Genomic DNA, 16,173 nt, shown 5'->3' with positions numbered 1-16,173 from the left:
ATATTTTGCAAGCACTGTGCGCGCGTCTTCAAGCGATCAACCGTGGCTTGATCGTGTACAACCTGGCTGGCGTTCTAGCCCACATTATTGATTGATTAAAAGAACGAGCGCACTAATGCGTAGAGGTTCGTTCCCGAACCAGATCGCGCTCTCAAGTGCTCTCGTACCGCTCGTACGCCCGATACGCGGTATCAGTACGCCGTCCGTCCGCTGCAGCAACAGCCGATCTATTCTCGTTCCAAACGTGCGCCCAACCGTCGCGCTCCGACCAGATACACAATAGGTAGGTGGAGGTGGCAGATGATGAATGCTGGGAGCACACAATACAATTGACAACAATCTCCAATATATATACATACGTGCTAGCCGATCGGTCTTCGCTGTGTGCGGGAGAGCGCACCGATGATCAACACGCTCGCAAATCGGACGCGCACAGTGGGACACAGCACAGCATGCGGTGCCGGAATTCGTCGGTGTGTTGTGCCCGCGCCCATGTGATGCTGTGCTGCGATGTGCGTGTTAAAGTTCACCGTATTCGACCCCCCCTCCCTCCTTTCGATCCCGTTGGTCGCTCCCGCGATGAAAGTTTAGCTGCGGCGGACGGTACCGTTGCGCCCGGCTGTCATTACGCCATTGACAGCGCTGTGTGTGTCACCGCAGCGCGACGCGAATGGACCGACCGACCGGTGGTATGTATACGGATATACATAGAGGTGTGGAGGGGGTGAGGGAGAGGATGGCGGGTCGGTTTCGTCGATTCGCCTGGCCTGGTCCCCGTTGGTCACACTTTTTGCAGCGCGAGCTATACATAAGCGCAAAACGGATTCGGTTGGTCAGTTGGAATTTGACTGTGATTTAATCAACATGGACGAATCGGACTACTGGGGGCTGGCGCGTAGCAATGGTTAGCGATACACGGATACACTTTGCCTTTTTAGCCGTTTAGGAGTAGGAGCAGAGTCGAGCTAATTTACACGATCGTTGCTGTTAAAGTGTTTTATGTTTTACGCGCTAGATTCGATCGTGCGATCGTTTTGTGTTGTCGTTATGTGTTGTGCCTCTCTATATGTGCTAACTATAAGAGTGATTATTAGTTTGGTGAAACAATAGCAAGTTTTGTTTTCTAGCTTCTTCAAAGCATTCCAACAATTCTAATCAATAGTTTAATAAGCAATCCTTTCGAATCTATCCTGCGTGTTCCGCTAACCGATGCCTTGCTTCCACTGACGGAGCAGCTCTCATTTGCGAAACGGAAAAGGGAATGACGGATGTTTCGAAATCCACTCCACTCCGCGGCTTGGGACGGCAAAGGCAAGGGGGGTGGCACACGAAATTCAAATCATGAACGCAAAGTGAAGCTCCCGGGCGGCTTCGGTGGCACACGAAATTGAGTGAGTGTGTGGGGTAGGGGAGGCGGGAGGCCAGCACCAAGTTTGCACCGGCGAGCACCAGCGTTCGCTGGTTGTTGCCGCAGCAGCAGCAGCAGCAGCAGCTTGACTTCGCCGGACGATCGTATCGGATAAAACCCTCCCGGTGGACGGATAAGGGGCATTATGGATAATCATAGAGAAGAATATGGCACTTAATTTAAGAAAATGGGAAGATTGAAGAATAAAGTGGTCACAAACCAACCCGTCCTAACCAAACCCGCCGTCGTCTTCGTCGTCGCGGTCGCCGTCGTTGCGGTCGGAATCGAAAACGCTCACGCACACAACGCTGCAGGACCACAATAAGAATTGAAGATTGGACCCACCTTTGCAAAGACCATGTGAAGACGCGTGTCTGTGTGTGTTTGTGAGAGAAAGTGTGTGTGTGTGTGGTTGTGGTGCCCTTTTGCACAATGCTGCATATCCGTTCGAAGGTAGTAGAATAGAATCGTACGGAAAATGAACAGAACAGATAATATTACATGAACTTTGGAGATGCTGTGTAGTTTAATAGAAGAACGCTTAATAAGATCTTTATTGCTTGCCAAAATAGTTTTAAAATATGCCTCCACTTGATTAGTTCCACAAATTGATCTATATTCGAGCGTCTTCAAGTGCCTTTGGAACGATCGCCATCGCTCGTGGATGTCTCCGGATGTTCCCATCCTGCGTGGATGTCCCATGGACTGTAACACCTGCCTTCCATAGTGTTCGTTCGTCCGCTCAGTTGTGCCTGAGTTGTGGCTGTGTGCGAGTGTGTGTCTGTGAGTGTCTTCATTTCTTCTCCGGTTCAATTTGCCCTGTCGTCCTGAATTGACGACCATTGTGTAACGCTTCTCGTTTGATGTGGTCGGCCGTCGGAAGATAGTTGCTAGATGCTTGGGTATGTTTGGTGACGAAGCGACAACCCACAAACGACTCCAGGTGAACCAAGCGCAAGCGTGTGTGTGTGTGTGTATGTTAAATTGGATTTGGAGTCGGTTGAGAGTTGACTATTACGAAAAGTTAAGTGAAGACAAATATAGGTGTTGAACAAGCTGTTGAAAGCACTCAAAAACTAGACACAAATGAGTTTGTGTCGATGTAACAATGTCAGTGAGTGATCAAGTGTTTGGTGAAAAAAAAAAAACAGAAAACAAATAATCTTTTTTTGGTAAAATTAGTATCAATTTAAATGTTGTACCTGTTTAAGGTATTGTTAAGTTGCAGACATTGTATGAAAAAGTGGATATTTAAAAGGAAACCCTCTCAGTACATCAGTTTATTATGCTGTTCCTAGAAAAGGTGTCTTTCGATATTCCGACGCAAGAAACGAACCCCACAAAGCAAAACCGAAGAATGTATGCAAATTTGCTACTCGTGCTGCCCCTGTCGTGATTCTCCCCGAATCAAAATACAAATGTACACCTCCCGCTCCCCATATTGCTATATTAAGCTCGGCCCAAGAAGCTTGACAAGCCGGAAAACGATCTGGCCTGGTCGCCGGTCGTACCATTTGCCGAACACCCTTCGGTGGCGGGCGTGAGCGGGTGACCTGAGCCCGAGCGGCAGTTTTATTTGATAAATAATGCTCCACAATTTCTTCACAATAAGATTCAATTAATTTCGTTAAACATCTATCCTCCGAGCGACCCCCGAGAGAGCGTGCTCGATTGGGTTGGCCGCTTACATACTTTACTTGCACCTTTCCCTCTTCTGCTGCGGCCTGCGATCGGGTGCGCCCAAGGGGTTTGGCTTTCCAGCTCCGTTTCGGGCACCGTATTGGACAATCTTAACGTGTATCAGTAGTTGAACCAACCATCAACACCCCTTCGAGCGGGTCGATGTTAATTTTACGATCTTACAAATGCTTTTGCCATTTGTACGGAGGGGGTGAATTCTCGGAAGCGTCATTGTGGCATATTTGGACCGTGGTGTTGGTGTTTGTGTGTGAGAGAGAGAAAGTGTAATAACTTGACCACTGTTTGTGATCGGCAAAGATTTTTGAAACGCTATCAAGTATCACGTACTTCAGGAAACAGGAATTGCATGGAGACGCCTGGTAGCTTATAAATTGCTCGAAACAACAAATAATATATATTCCAAATTACAAGCACAATGGTTTGACAGCTGGAATTTGGGTAAAGCTATTTTTGTTTCAAAAAGTAAAAATAATTGATTTTTTTAATTATTACTGTCATCACATTGAAAAGTATTACAAAATGAGGAAAATTTTCACACACTCTAATTGGAAAAGCAATTTTGCTCTATACTTTCGAATAAAAAATATACCATTTTAATTATCTCAACAATCTATACAACAACAAAAAAAACTAAGACAACAATATGCTCTACATTAATAAAAATTGATGCGTTGAAAAAAATCTGCATTGTTGCAATTTAAAAACTAAAAAATGACAAGAGCTTCTCATGAATTCAAATTGGATTTTTCTCAACCCTCAAAAATCATAAATCAGTTGATTGAGCAATTAACTTATGTTTACTTATGTAATACTACCTATTTTGTATTAGTAATATGCTTTTGAAACAAGAGTTTATAAATATTGCAATGTTTTTTAAACTGTTGTGTGGAATACTTATGAATTGATCACCTATTTAGGGTAAATTGCCAATTGTTGCATACCTAAGGGAACATCCAATGTATTTCATATGTTTTGGCATAGATAAAATCACAATATTGTTTATTTTATTTTAGGTAAAAAATATGAGTAATGTCAAATAATGCTGATTTTTAAACTAATTATTGCAAACTTAAGAAAAAAAACTTAAAATTCTATTATTGCTCACTTTAAACCCGATTATTGCACACTTTCCAGTACACTGAATCCTACGAAAAAGAGCCTAAAACTGGAAAACTAGGCAACACTGTCAAAATGATGTGACTTTCTTTGACTTTGGAAGCACAGCAAAGAAGACAGCAGCTTTCTTTGCTCGAATTTTTAAATAGTGAATTAAAATTAGTGTTTTTTTACAATTGTCAAAATGTTTGCTACCGAATCGTGAGAATAAACTATATTTGCTTGACCACAATCAAAATATTTAGTTTAAGTGTTTCACTGGGCAAAATAAACCTTTTTTTGTGAGGCACAATTCTAAACTGTTTAACTAAAAAAATCATTCGTTTCGATCCAAATCAGTCGAAATATGTTCATTAATGTTTAAAAAATAGAAAAAGAACTGTTAAAAATTGTGTATTTTGTGATAGAAATGCTTAATAGTTATGAAAAAATGCTAGCTTTCATATATGTTTTATAAATGTGTGGAAAACAACAATTTATATGAAGTGTGTAATATAGTTGGGTCGTGTGCAAAAATTATCCTATTTGGTTTGATTAGTTTATTGAAACTAACGATACGACGTGCGAAGATTTCAAAACATGTTGAAAAATAGTCAACCATACACGATATTTTTCAATTTATACAAAAAACTTAGGTTAAAAAAATAATAAAAAATAGAAAATAAAACGCAACGTAAAGTTCATTCCCTGCTTTATATGCAAAAACTGGCTTCCACGCGATTCTAACACAAAACCAACGGCTCCCGGCCTCCGCGAGCGACCATGGATGTACGACAAATTTGTTTGACCTTATCGTATCGCACCCTGCACGCCTGTCAGGCCGCGTGTGGAAGCTGTGTGACGATGGCTGTTAACAGTTTACCGTACCGACAAATAGACACATTTAGCAGGCCGGTTATCAATACACCGGTAGCATCCCACCCTCAAAAAGGGAAGTGTTCCGTACGTGTGTGTGTGTGTGTTTTTTTTTTACACATTTTGTTACTGTCAAACTTCCGATCAGATCGTTCGCTAGTCAACACAAACTCACGATCGGGTTGTGTTGACTCCCCCCTTAAAAGCAATAAAAAACAACTTCCCATCCCCTTCGCACCACACCCCACCCAGTACGGAAAGGTGGTCGCTTGCAACACTGACAATTAGCATTCAATAATCTGCTGATTGGCCCGCTCCGATTAGGGGAAGCTACCGCCCTGCGAACGCTGTCAGCTGTGTGAGGTAGGCAAACGGGCTAGAACGAGAGCGAGAGAGAGAGAGAGTCAGAATGAGATAACAAGAGAAGGACAGTGGTGTGTGCGGAACTTTACGCGGGTGCACACCGTATAATTAATGCCGTCCTGTAGTGCAATGCGCCGCCTCTTCCCTCTAACACTGCCCGTCAATTTCTGTTTGGGGCGTCGCCGTCCATTCCCAGGCGATCGTTTCGGATCGATAGCGCAACGATGGGGAGCCACTGGCGGGGGATGCTGTGACGTTGTTGTCGTCATCGTTGTTGTTGGTTGTCGGAGCGACCTTGCGCCGTAGTATGGGAAGATCCCACGATCAAAATCAATGAGTCCACCACCATGAAAACTGCACACTGCGTGGCGAGAGAAAAAGGTATTTTTTCTTCTCGTTTGGTTTAAATTGCCATTAGAGCGTATATTGATGACGTTTACTTCCTATCGACAAGTGTGTTTTTATTACTAATATTTGTAGGTCGATCTTATTTGCTCCTTCAATTTTCACCCTGAAACTCATTGGTTGAACATCTTTTTTTGTGGCGTTGAATCTCGTGCCATTTTTACATTCTTTGTATTTATAATATGCACTTCTTCTACTACAATTGCTACAACTACTTCTACTATTGCTTCTGCTGTACACGTGTGCTCTTGTTCCTGTTTTTCGTCACGTCACACACCCTCCATTGTATGCACGCTTGTATGCAGCAGTATGTGGCAGATCAATCATCTGATTAAACAGCAACACCGATCCGAACGGGGTGTGTGTACGATTGTTGTCGCATCGGTTCGTGTTTGACAATGACTCAAACTCCCCCTGTTTTGTTTTCCACCGGTGAAGCTTTTTGTAATTTATTTACTGGCGCTAGGTTTAGGGGTTTGCTCCCCCCACACCCCTCTCTCGTCGTTTCCTGTACGGCACTACAATGTTGCATGTGCGGGAAGATGGGCAACATTGTTGCACTTCATGTTTTTGCCCGGAAATGCTCGGGGAAGTGTGTGAAGGTTACGTTTTAATTGATTGATTTATTCACCAAATCTTACGAAATTGTTGTTTTTGTACAAAATGATTCATACGGTTGAGGAAAATTTCCCTTGCTGCTTTAGATTCTCACGCTAAATTATGCCCGGATTACACTTCCAATGAAATTGATCGTGATATTTTGTTTTTCTGCTGTATTTTATTCAATTTTAATTAGATTATGGCTCATCGTACACCAAAAGAAAGGATATTCAATTCCCCAATTATTTAGACCATAAAATATATTAAAATATTGAATAAAATGCATTGTAATTCCCCGCTGACTATTATTGTTTTACCATATTCTGATATAATATTTAATAAAATACAGCAGAAAAACAAAATTTTACGATCACTGTCACGTGAGGTCTAAAGCGACCTTTAGGAGGAAACAGTTAATTTTGCATCAACAAACTATTAGAAATTATGTTTAAAAAAAAGTGTTAAGGTTTACGTATTGTTATGATTAAAATATTTATTTCTAGAATGAACTTAATGTATTCTGTAGCCTTTACTTTTACTTACATATGGAAGATATTAAAAATAAGCATATCCAAAACGAGATCCCAAAGTGATCTACCTTAAAGGAACTCTAACTTGAAAACATATTATGCCCAAAATAACATCAGAAGCGACGCAAGTTAGCTAGATACAATCGTTTATTTGAAATGATCGTTTCTGGAAGGCCATGAAACTTGCTAATATAGTGTGATAAATGTGATCAGGCGTGATTTACACTGTTTTGGCTTAACATTTTCATTTGACAAAACGTTCACCAAATGAATATGATTGTTATTCGCACAGCTTTTAAGTTCGTGGGACATTATACAGATTGTAAGATCGAGAAGAATGCGATTCGGTAAGATTCGGCAAAAATCATAGTGCATTTAACACATATACTTCGCATATTGTCTCGGCAGGCTCATGTTTTTATTTTCGTAAAATGCCATCGTATACAACATTACGGCGTCATTGGCCTTTTGTCAACAAAACGCACCCCGTTTTCGAGGGTCGTAAACAAACCGGCTTTGCTGTTTTCGTTCGACACGAGATTGATTGAATTGGTGCAATATGAGCTACGGGTACGATACGATACATAAAAGTGAGGGTGAGGTTCAACAACAACAACACCACCAACCAACCAACCACCAACCAGAAATGATACACTAACAACAGAAAGGTCGTTGCGCTTCTCAATTACAGTGAATTGTTTGGTTCTGGTGGATAGTAAACAAACAGGTAGTTCCAGAAGAACGACAAAAATGATGACGATTCTCAAACGTGGTGAACAGTCTTAGAACTAATATTGCTTTGGTTTGTGATTATTTATAAGAAGACTGTGTAAATATTCAAATACAAATTTAGTAAACAACCTTTAGTGAACTTTTATGCATTAATGCTGTTAGCTGAAATGATATAATAATCTCAACAGCAGCAATGGAATCTAACATCTAGCAACTATAGTGACTGTACCCTTGGCAAATAGTACTTTGATTTATATGTTGCCTTTCGGAATGGTAGCAATCTTAAAGACAAATCTTGACAGGAAAATTTTCGAGCCAATGTACATTTACCAACGTACCAGATTTAATCGAAGGCGCAAGATGAGCGTAAAACAAACACAGCACAGGAAGCCACGTATCATGGTGTTGACAGTTCAGGGATAATTTTTGCGATGTAATGATGGCCTTTGTTTGATTTGTTACTAGTAGATGATTTACTACTGGTTGTTATCCGGTGTAAGTAGTGTTTTTGATTACATCTTAAGAAAATAATCACGCATGTCATAAATCATACACTTCAGGTGAAATAGAGATTAGTAAGAGAGATAAATATGTTTCTTATAGTCTGTAGTCACTATAATTATAAAAAGTCTAGTGAAATGAAAGATACAATAGCAGGAGAGCAATAACTTGCTTTTGAAAGACTCAGATGATACCAAACTATTTTGATTTACAAAGTAGCGAATTAACATGAGTGGAGGCGCTAAGCGGTGACACGAATGTAGACCTTTCTGAAGTGTTGAATGTCGGGGTGTCACAGGCCGCTTAGTTTGCGTACTGCTTAATCTGGCCCTGAATTTACGGTCATTACGATATGAATTATCATCAACAATGAAAATTAAATTAGGTAAATCTTGATGCTTGATGAGAACAACCGCTGTGCATATCGTGTTGTTGCCCTTCCTTCTTCGTCGGGGTCCATAATATATATGCAGTAACTAATGCCATCCGACGGGACTAGTCGCAATTCGCATTTGCATCTGCCACTGCAACAATCATAACAATTAAAGCATGATGGACATGTGTGACAACCCACCAGTGCATTGCAGATGAACCAATTAAATATGGTCACACGAATCACTTGGCAATTTTTCCTGTAGGTATAAAGCGTTTAAGAGAGTGATTGAATCATTGTAATGATGTAGTACTTGGAAATTCCAGGCTATTTGTGGGAAATCTTCTTGTATGATTAATTTCATTATCAACAAATGATCCTTTTTGGGGACATAAAAGCTCTTGTCATGTCTGCAAATGTTAGTTTCTTCGTTTTTGTCACCAATATTCATTATGGCAACATAGATTATAGAAAAAAACATATGCTTCTTCGTGTGAAATACGATCAATAGATAGATACTGATCTAGAAGCACACTAACAAGCGATGTGACGTCCAGCGGCTTATGCCACTAATATAAAGGTCATCAGCAAAACGCCCCGTACGTTCGCGAAGCAGTTAATTAACGGTGATGAAGAAGTCCCCTTTTCTTTAACTGCCTCGATCATATGACGTGTAGCTAAGAGATTTGCGTCAGCTGGCGCTACGCTGAGTGGAATGAAAATTAAAACGATCAAGGCTGACAATTCGACGGTGCAATGGAAGAAACATAGCTGAAAAGGGTTTAGGATGAGGCGAAGCTACCACCGTACGATTACTATTTGTTTCAATTAAATCTACGGACATTATGTTAGTGAAGACACTGATAGATATTGTTGGTATGTGTGGTTTAGTGGCATAGTGACGAGCACTACCATATGTTATGGTGTTGAGTTATGGAGTTGAAGAAGCTTGCCTTGGTACTGACTAATTAAATCACTTGCCCAATGCTCTAGAAAGTAGGAGCAGTACCTCTGCTCGTCTGTAATGATCATGAGAAGCCGCCCGGAACTATCACTGTCGTAAAGTGAACAAACGAACCGACTAGAGGTTAACGTGTGAAGATGTGTGGTCCTCAATTTGTTTGCTTGTAAAACACTTTGACAACGCGCAATGGCTTAATTATAGTACAGTTTAACAAGAGATGTTATCACCATTCACCAGAAACTCAGGCTCGTTTTGCTATTCACATTAAGTGTGTGTGTATGCCTTCTTGCATGCCTTCCACAGGGATGAACTGCACACAACCCGCCATCGATGACTTTCCCCGGGACCTGTTCACCGAGGAGCAGCGCCAGAATGGGGCAGTAGTGTTACATGCAATCGCTAGTTTATATTTATTTGTAGCTTTGGCCGTAGTTTGTGATAAGTATTTTGTACCTGCCGTCGAGAAGATTTGCCAAGGTAAGTGCGGTGAATGTTGCGCGAGGTGCGCTCAAACTTAAACGGCAAACAGCGTCCCTGCTGGGCTTGCTAGTTGACTATTTGCCTCGCTTAGCGGGATTCTGCATGAGTTTTAATTAAATCGAAACCAATATGGACACACAAGCACGCCCAACACACCACTAATCGACTGATTGTAACAGGACTCGCTTTTTCTTGTTTTACCTCCCAACAGCGTTAAACATGTCCAACGATGTAGCCGGTGCCACGTTTATGGCAGCGGCCACCTCCGCCCCAGAACTGTTCGTGAACGTGATTGGCACGTTCATCACCGAAGGTGACATCGGCGTCGGCACCATCGTGGGCTCTGCCGTCTTCAATATCCTGGCCGTGGCGGCCTGCTGTGGCATCGGTGCCGGCATGGTAACTCCTAACGCTAATTTCTTCACGCTTCTTTCACTTTAATTAATTTGCATGCTGCCTTCGATGTCTTGTTGACAGGTAGTGCCACTGGACTGGTGGCCGCTGACGAGGGACTGTTTGGCGTACGGCATTACGGTGGCCATCCTGATTTGCATCATCCATGACGAGCGGGTCGAGTGGTACGAGGCACTGATATTGGTGTTGCTGTATATTGTGTACATCGCTGTGATGTACTATGACAAGTCGTTTCAAAAGTGTGCCAGAGGTAATGCCATAATGTACTTTCGGTGTTGTACTGCACTACAGAGTTCTTAAAAAGACTACACATAAGTGTACATTTATTATACCGTAGTTTGTGCCGTTTGGAATTATTGAGTTTGAAATAGCTTTTCCAAAATATCCAATATCGAGATATTGGAATTCAAGAATTAGATATATCCAGTTTCAAGATCAGACATTTTTCTGTAACAATCATTCACACATCTTATTTTACTTGGAGACTGAATACCAATCAGATACTTGGTAGAATTGTGAGTAGTAGTAGTAGTAGTAGTAGTAGTAGTAGTTTATTTGAATTCGAAGCATTAAATGTAATTATGTTTTACAAGTTTTCCTTGCGATAATGGGTTCGACTCTTAAGCTTTCCTCATTAATGTTTTCTGTGTAGCAATTGCTGGATTTTTCGATTTCGTTCTGATGTTGAGTAGTAACGTGGGAAAAATTTACAAAAAAAAACCACAAATTTAAAGGTAGAATTGTGAAATGGTGATGGTTTGCATGATAGTTGATAGCTCAAGAGATTAGAGATCCTAAATCTCCAATAGTTACTAAAACCTGGTAATGGCCTATGGATTCATAATTGATGCACTTCACCCTGTCTTTCCTCGCTTATACACACCTCTACATGCAACACAGGTGGTTTGAAGCACGCCCGAAAGCGAAGATCCCACGATACCTCCAGTAGCCTCAAGTCGGATTCTAGCCGAACGCAAGGTAGTGTTACCAGTTATTTCGATTTGGGTTGTACATGCCAAAACAGCACCCAGATGACAACTATCTTTTTCTTTCCGGAGACCGTCAGTAATAAATCTTGTACATCTTTTCTTCCACTGATCTTCCTACTTGCTGTCCAACATGATCAACTCCGCATAACGTATAACGACGACGATGATGACGACGGCCACAACGAACCAATCAATTTAGAGGCAATTGAGGCGCGCACACCGCTGCGCATCGGACACTTCCAGCAGAACGGCAACTTGAAGAATGTGGCCCATATCGATGCACCCGCGGAATTGACGTCACCAGCTGGCGGGGTGGACGTAGAAATGCAAATTAAGCCATTTACATCGATCGACTTGCGTGCGCCGCCGGGCGGGACGGCAACCGCCACGACCGATCTCGAAACACACAAGCCAAGCGCCGGCCCATCGTCAGTCGACCCGGCCCCAGCCGAGGGTGAGGTGGGCGATGTGCCCGAGCGGCCACCGCCACCGCCAAGTCCAGCCACACCGCCGGTCCAGGAGCAGGACGCCGGCGTGAATGGTGTGAAGGAAACGGTGGCCGGTACGCTACCGCCGAAGGAGTGGAACGGTGAGAATGGGCACGGCACGACCGGTCCGGTGGCGGAGGCCGTTGTTAGAGCGCTGGAAAGTGGTAGCACTGGTGCGGAAGCCGATGGCAACGTTGAGGGCGGAGCTAACGGCAACGATGGGGAAAGTGCGCCAGAGAAGGATGATGAGGATGAGTTTAAGCTGCTAAAGTACCCGCTCGGCAAGAGTGCGTTCACGCAGTTCTCGTGGATCATTACCTGGCCGATCCATCTGCTGTTCATGTTCACCATACCGAACTGCGAGACGCCACGTTTCCGGAACTGGTTCCCGCTGACGTTCATCATGTGCATCGTGTGGATTGGCTCGCTGTCGTACGTCGTCGCGTGGATGATAACGATCATTGGTAGGTTTTTGATGTTTTTTTTACGAAGGTGGGGATGTTTTTGTGGAATATTCCAGGCAAAACTATTTGGTGTTATATATGCGCATAAGAGTGCACATAAAAGAAAAAGATTGTCGCATCGGAAAGCACGGTCAGGATAATTGAATAAGTTGCCAAATCAGTTTAAAAATACCTTCTAGGCGTTTTGGACAATGGCAATTTATAAATCAATTCTCAATTACAGGGTTCCTTGCCTCGCCTAATACAGTTGCCATAATCTCTGTGACATTATGGGATATGTTCATGGTTTCCTTTTGTTAGCTTACAGGGTTGCCTATAGTTTTTTGGTAGCATCCCGAAAATGTTTGGTTGCTTCCTTATATTTTTTTGTGTGCTGCCACAATTTTTGGGCATCCCCCAGAAACTTTTTGGTTTAATTGTATTGATGTCCAATGGGACGATATCAATAAATCGTGAGAACGAACCAAAATTCAATGGGAAACGATGAAAAAATCGTAGAAACCCTATATACTTTGACGTCAGCCCACTTTTTACCAGTGTCTCCTACAAATAGCTTATATCTGTAAAATCTTCTTGATTTTGATTACTTTTAATGGCAATAATAATGGTATAAATTATACAAGAAGTTTTTTTTCAATAATAATTGATATTATCAATTTAATTTTATGATGTTGTCAAAAAGTCACCCAAAATTAAAAACAAGTAGCCATACAAATTGAAAATTAACATAATTGACTGCATTATGATACGGAATGGATTCCGCAGATATCACTTCGAATATCTGTGCAAGTCGATATTTTTTCCATTTTAAGCCAAACAACAAATTCAATATGAGTGATTTGGTCTAAGCTTCTACATTACTGAAATTGAACGATTCATTCAAATTGCATTTGACACATGATATCATCAAAATACATGCAATCAGTACTGTTTGGTACAACTTGACGAAGTTGTTTTTTGTTGTTTTAATGTTTTTATAACCAAACTTACAATACTGTTCGTTATCATATGTAATTTTTCGGTTATTTGTGAGCTATTTATTGCTAGATTTAAGTTACAGGTTAATATAAAGCAATAAGGCCACTTCGCTCGGTCAATTACTTCCTCAAAAATCAATTCCATATAGTACAATACAATACAATACCAAGAAGAGACCGTCTACGCGTTTGATCGCAATAACGTAAAAACTTCAGATCCGTCTTGGAGCAACCTAGAGCAGCGCAAAACCCCTGTACGATAAAGTAAATGACAGCCAAAAATAACGACTTACCTTCGACTTTAGTATGAGTTAAGAAAATATGAAAATGCGCAACCAATAGATACATTGCAACATAAAACAATAATATTATCAACATATTGCGCATTAGCAGGTCTTAACCCCCCGCGAAATAGATAGTGTGCGGTAATAGTCCGTAGGGCGTAGTGAAACAAACATGTACAATCATTGCAGAAAAAGTTTAATTTAATCGTTTTGCCTATCATCTACACGTTCGAAAAACGTGGTCGATAACGCTGCTAGTATCGCTCAGTACCTACACCAACACACAGGTCAAACATCCTCATCAAAAAGAATATACTTATCAGATAATGATGGGCATGCGGGTCGCCCCCCTCCCGTGCCCAACCATCCCCAATTCCCACCTACATTCCGATAAACTAATCCTCCGGATCTACTTCTGCTTTCCACACACAGGCGATACGCTCAAGATACCGGACTCCGTAATGGGCATCACGTTTCTGGCTGCCGGTACGAGCGTGCCGGAGGCCGTTTCCAGTGTGATAGTAGCAAAGCAAGGTTAGTACCCCTGGGCTGAGCAGCACACGAACTGAAATGGTCCAACCTGTACGTACATAACCCTCCTTTTACCCTTCAGGTCACGGTTCGATGGGCATCAGCAACTCGATCGGTTCGAACACGTTCGACATACTGCTGTGCCTGGGGTTGCCCTGGTTCATCAAGGCGGCCTTCTCCCCGATCGAACCGGGCCACCACTGGGTCGGCATCAACTCGGCCGGGCTGGAGTATTCGGCCATCTCGCTCCTCTCCACGCTGCTGATGCTGTACATCGCCTTTTCGCTGAACAAGTTCAAGCTGGACCGACGGGTCGGCAACGCCTGCCTCATCATGTACGCGGTATTCCTCATTCTGGCCAGCCTGATCGAGCTGAATGTGTTCTTCCGCGTCAACCTGCCGACCTGTGGACGGTGAGCCAGCGTAGATGCTGGGATGTGTTAGTGGTGTGGCAGTTCTGCAAGAAGTTCTGCTGCCCAGGAGCGGGCAGTTGTGCGATTAGGGAATCGAATCGAGGGCGGTATTGGGCGTGCAAACCTTTGGTGGCATTCGGAACTAGCACCGGGTAGCGTAGCGAAGGTTTGCTAAGGTCTAAACATATTTTTTTGGATTCCACTCCTCTTGGAGTGGAAGAATACACATCTTGAGAGGTGAAAACCCTCTGACGGGTATGTAGATCAAGCTGTATGCATTGTTGTCCATGTATCTACCAACCCAGCCAGCGTATTATAAGCTCTCTAGTTTACCTATGACAACGGTAATCTCTGCAGTAAGCTGTCGAATGGTCAGTTAACAGGCTACACATTCCAGAGCTATCGGGTGCCTCAAACACATCTCAACACTGTGGATCACCCAGTAGCATTAAAGTTATCCACAGTATTTTCTTCACAACTCACAAAAAACACACATAGTTGGCGTAAGCATTCCCCTTTTCATACGACAAAACAACTTAACCATAAAGTCAAACCGTCGTTAGTTGTTTATTCGAGTTGGATGTTTGGATGTTGTTGTCAGGAAAGCAGGGATATGACTAACAGCGTCAAACAAGACAATAGAAGAAAAGGAATAACAACAAAAGAATATTTGTAAATTGTAAGCAATTGTAAGTAAAGCATCTATCAAAACAGGTAACACAGGATACCACAATCACTAAAATTTGAGGAGTAAATCATTTGATCTTCGAAAGTAACTACAAGAAAACAATTACAAACACATATAAATCAGTTTTGTGCATTAACACACCATAGTGTGGTTATGAGAGTAGATGCCAAGCATACCTTTTTCCAACACAAACTTCCTTTCTCCAAGCTGGACTTAGTTGGGCACGTGTACCGCGTCACGTACTGTTGGCGCACTTGAGCTTCTCGAAAATCCCTAACCTCGTTTGCCGCAAACGAGATGATGATGTCGATGATGTGTCTCGTGTGCTGGAGCGATAACCGTTGATCTGTTGTAAATATTTAACCTCCATCCCGCGAATGCGATTCCATGCGATCAAGTGTACCTTCTGTGGTAAGTTCTAACTCCAAAAAAACAGCGTTTCCGTTTTCCCCTTGTTAGTTGTGTACGATCTCTTAAGAAGAGAAAAAATAAACTGCATATTACAGACATCAACAGACAAAACAAGCAAACCAAGATGAAACTAACAAAGAGTGTTTGTGCGTGTTTCAAAACGTAGTAGTGAATTATGAATATACAGAAATACATGTTACGTTGCTAAGGTACAGATCATGCTGGTTTTACTTTTCTGTGGGTTTAATAATATCATTCAGTATCAACAGCAAATGTCTAAAATGAGTCCTACATACTCCCGAAATGAAATAGTTGAACGTGGTAGCTTACAACATTCCTCCTAAAGTCACTTAGTTGGTTTACACACGTGTGGATGACTGGCTAGAACAGCATCCATTTAGTAAGGAAGGTCCCAACTGTCTACCACGTTGCCGTACTTTAACTTTGGCTTGCTAAGGCGCTGCAGTTCCCATCACATTCTCTTTT

General features: G+C 42.2%; 1 protein-coding gene across 6 annotated transcripts; it reads left to right on the top strand.

The window, feature by feature from the left end:
* The first annotated feature begins 587 nt into the window (after positions 1–587).
* LOC1270980 (sodium/potassium/calcium exchanger 4) lies at positions 588–15,901 on the top strand. 6 transcript variants are annotated; one of them, XM_061659801.1, is made up of 8 exons: positions 588–689; positions 9,852–10,025; positions 10,240–10,427; positions 10,506–10,692; positions 11,343–11,420; positions 11,631–12,383; positions 14,077–14,178; positions 14,258–15,901. In XM_061659801.1, the coding sequence occupies exons 1-8, from the start codon at positions 671–673 to the stop codon at positions 14,590–14,592; spliced, it is 1,836 nt and encodes a 611-aa protein (XP_061515785.1). In that variant the 5' UTR covers positions 588–670; the 3' UTR covers positions 14,593–15,901. The 6 variants fall into 6 exon arrangements, with proteins under 6 accessions (XP_061515785.1, XP_563948.4, XP_061515790.1 ...); XM_563948.5 differs by lacking the exon at positions 588–689 and adding an exon at positions 796–904; XM_061659805.1 differs by lacking the exon at positions 588–689 and adding an exon at positions 1,479–1,861.
* Positions 15,902–16,173: the final 272 nt, after the last annotated feature.

Source organism: Anopheles gambiae, chromosome 3, assembly GCF_943734735.2.
Source record: "Anopheles gambiae chromosome 3, idAnoGambNW_F1_1, whole genome shotgun sequence".
Classification (NCBI taxonomy): Eukaryota; Metazoa; Arthropoda; class Insecta; order Diptera; family Culicidae; genus Anopheles; species Anopheles gambiae.
The sequence above is the reverse complement of the archived record's forward strand: the minus strand, read 5'-3'. Positions and strand labels throughout refer to the sequence as shown.

Excerpts from the sequence above, each read along its gene's own strand:
- LOC1270980 (XM_563948.5), top strand. The coding sequence starts at position 865 with ATGGACGAATCGGACTACTGGGGGCTGGCGCGTAGCAATG. Across the intron at positions 11,421-11,630 it reads GGATTCTAGCCGAACGCAAG|AGGCAATTGAGGCGCGCACA; the intron begins GTAGTGTTACCA and ends CAATCAATTTAG. Across the intron at positions 14,179-14,257 it reads TGTGATAGTAGCAAAGCAAG|GTCACGGTTCGATGGGCATC; the intron begins GTTAGTACCCCT and ends TTTACCCTTCAG.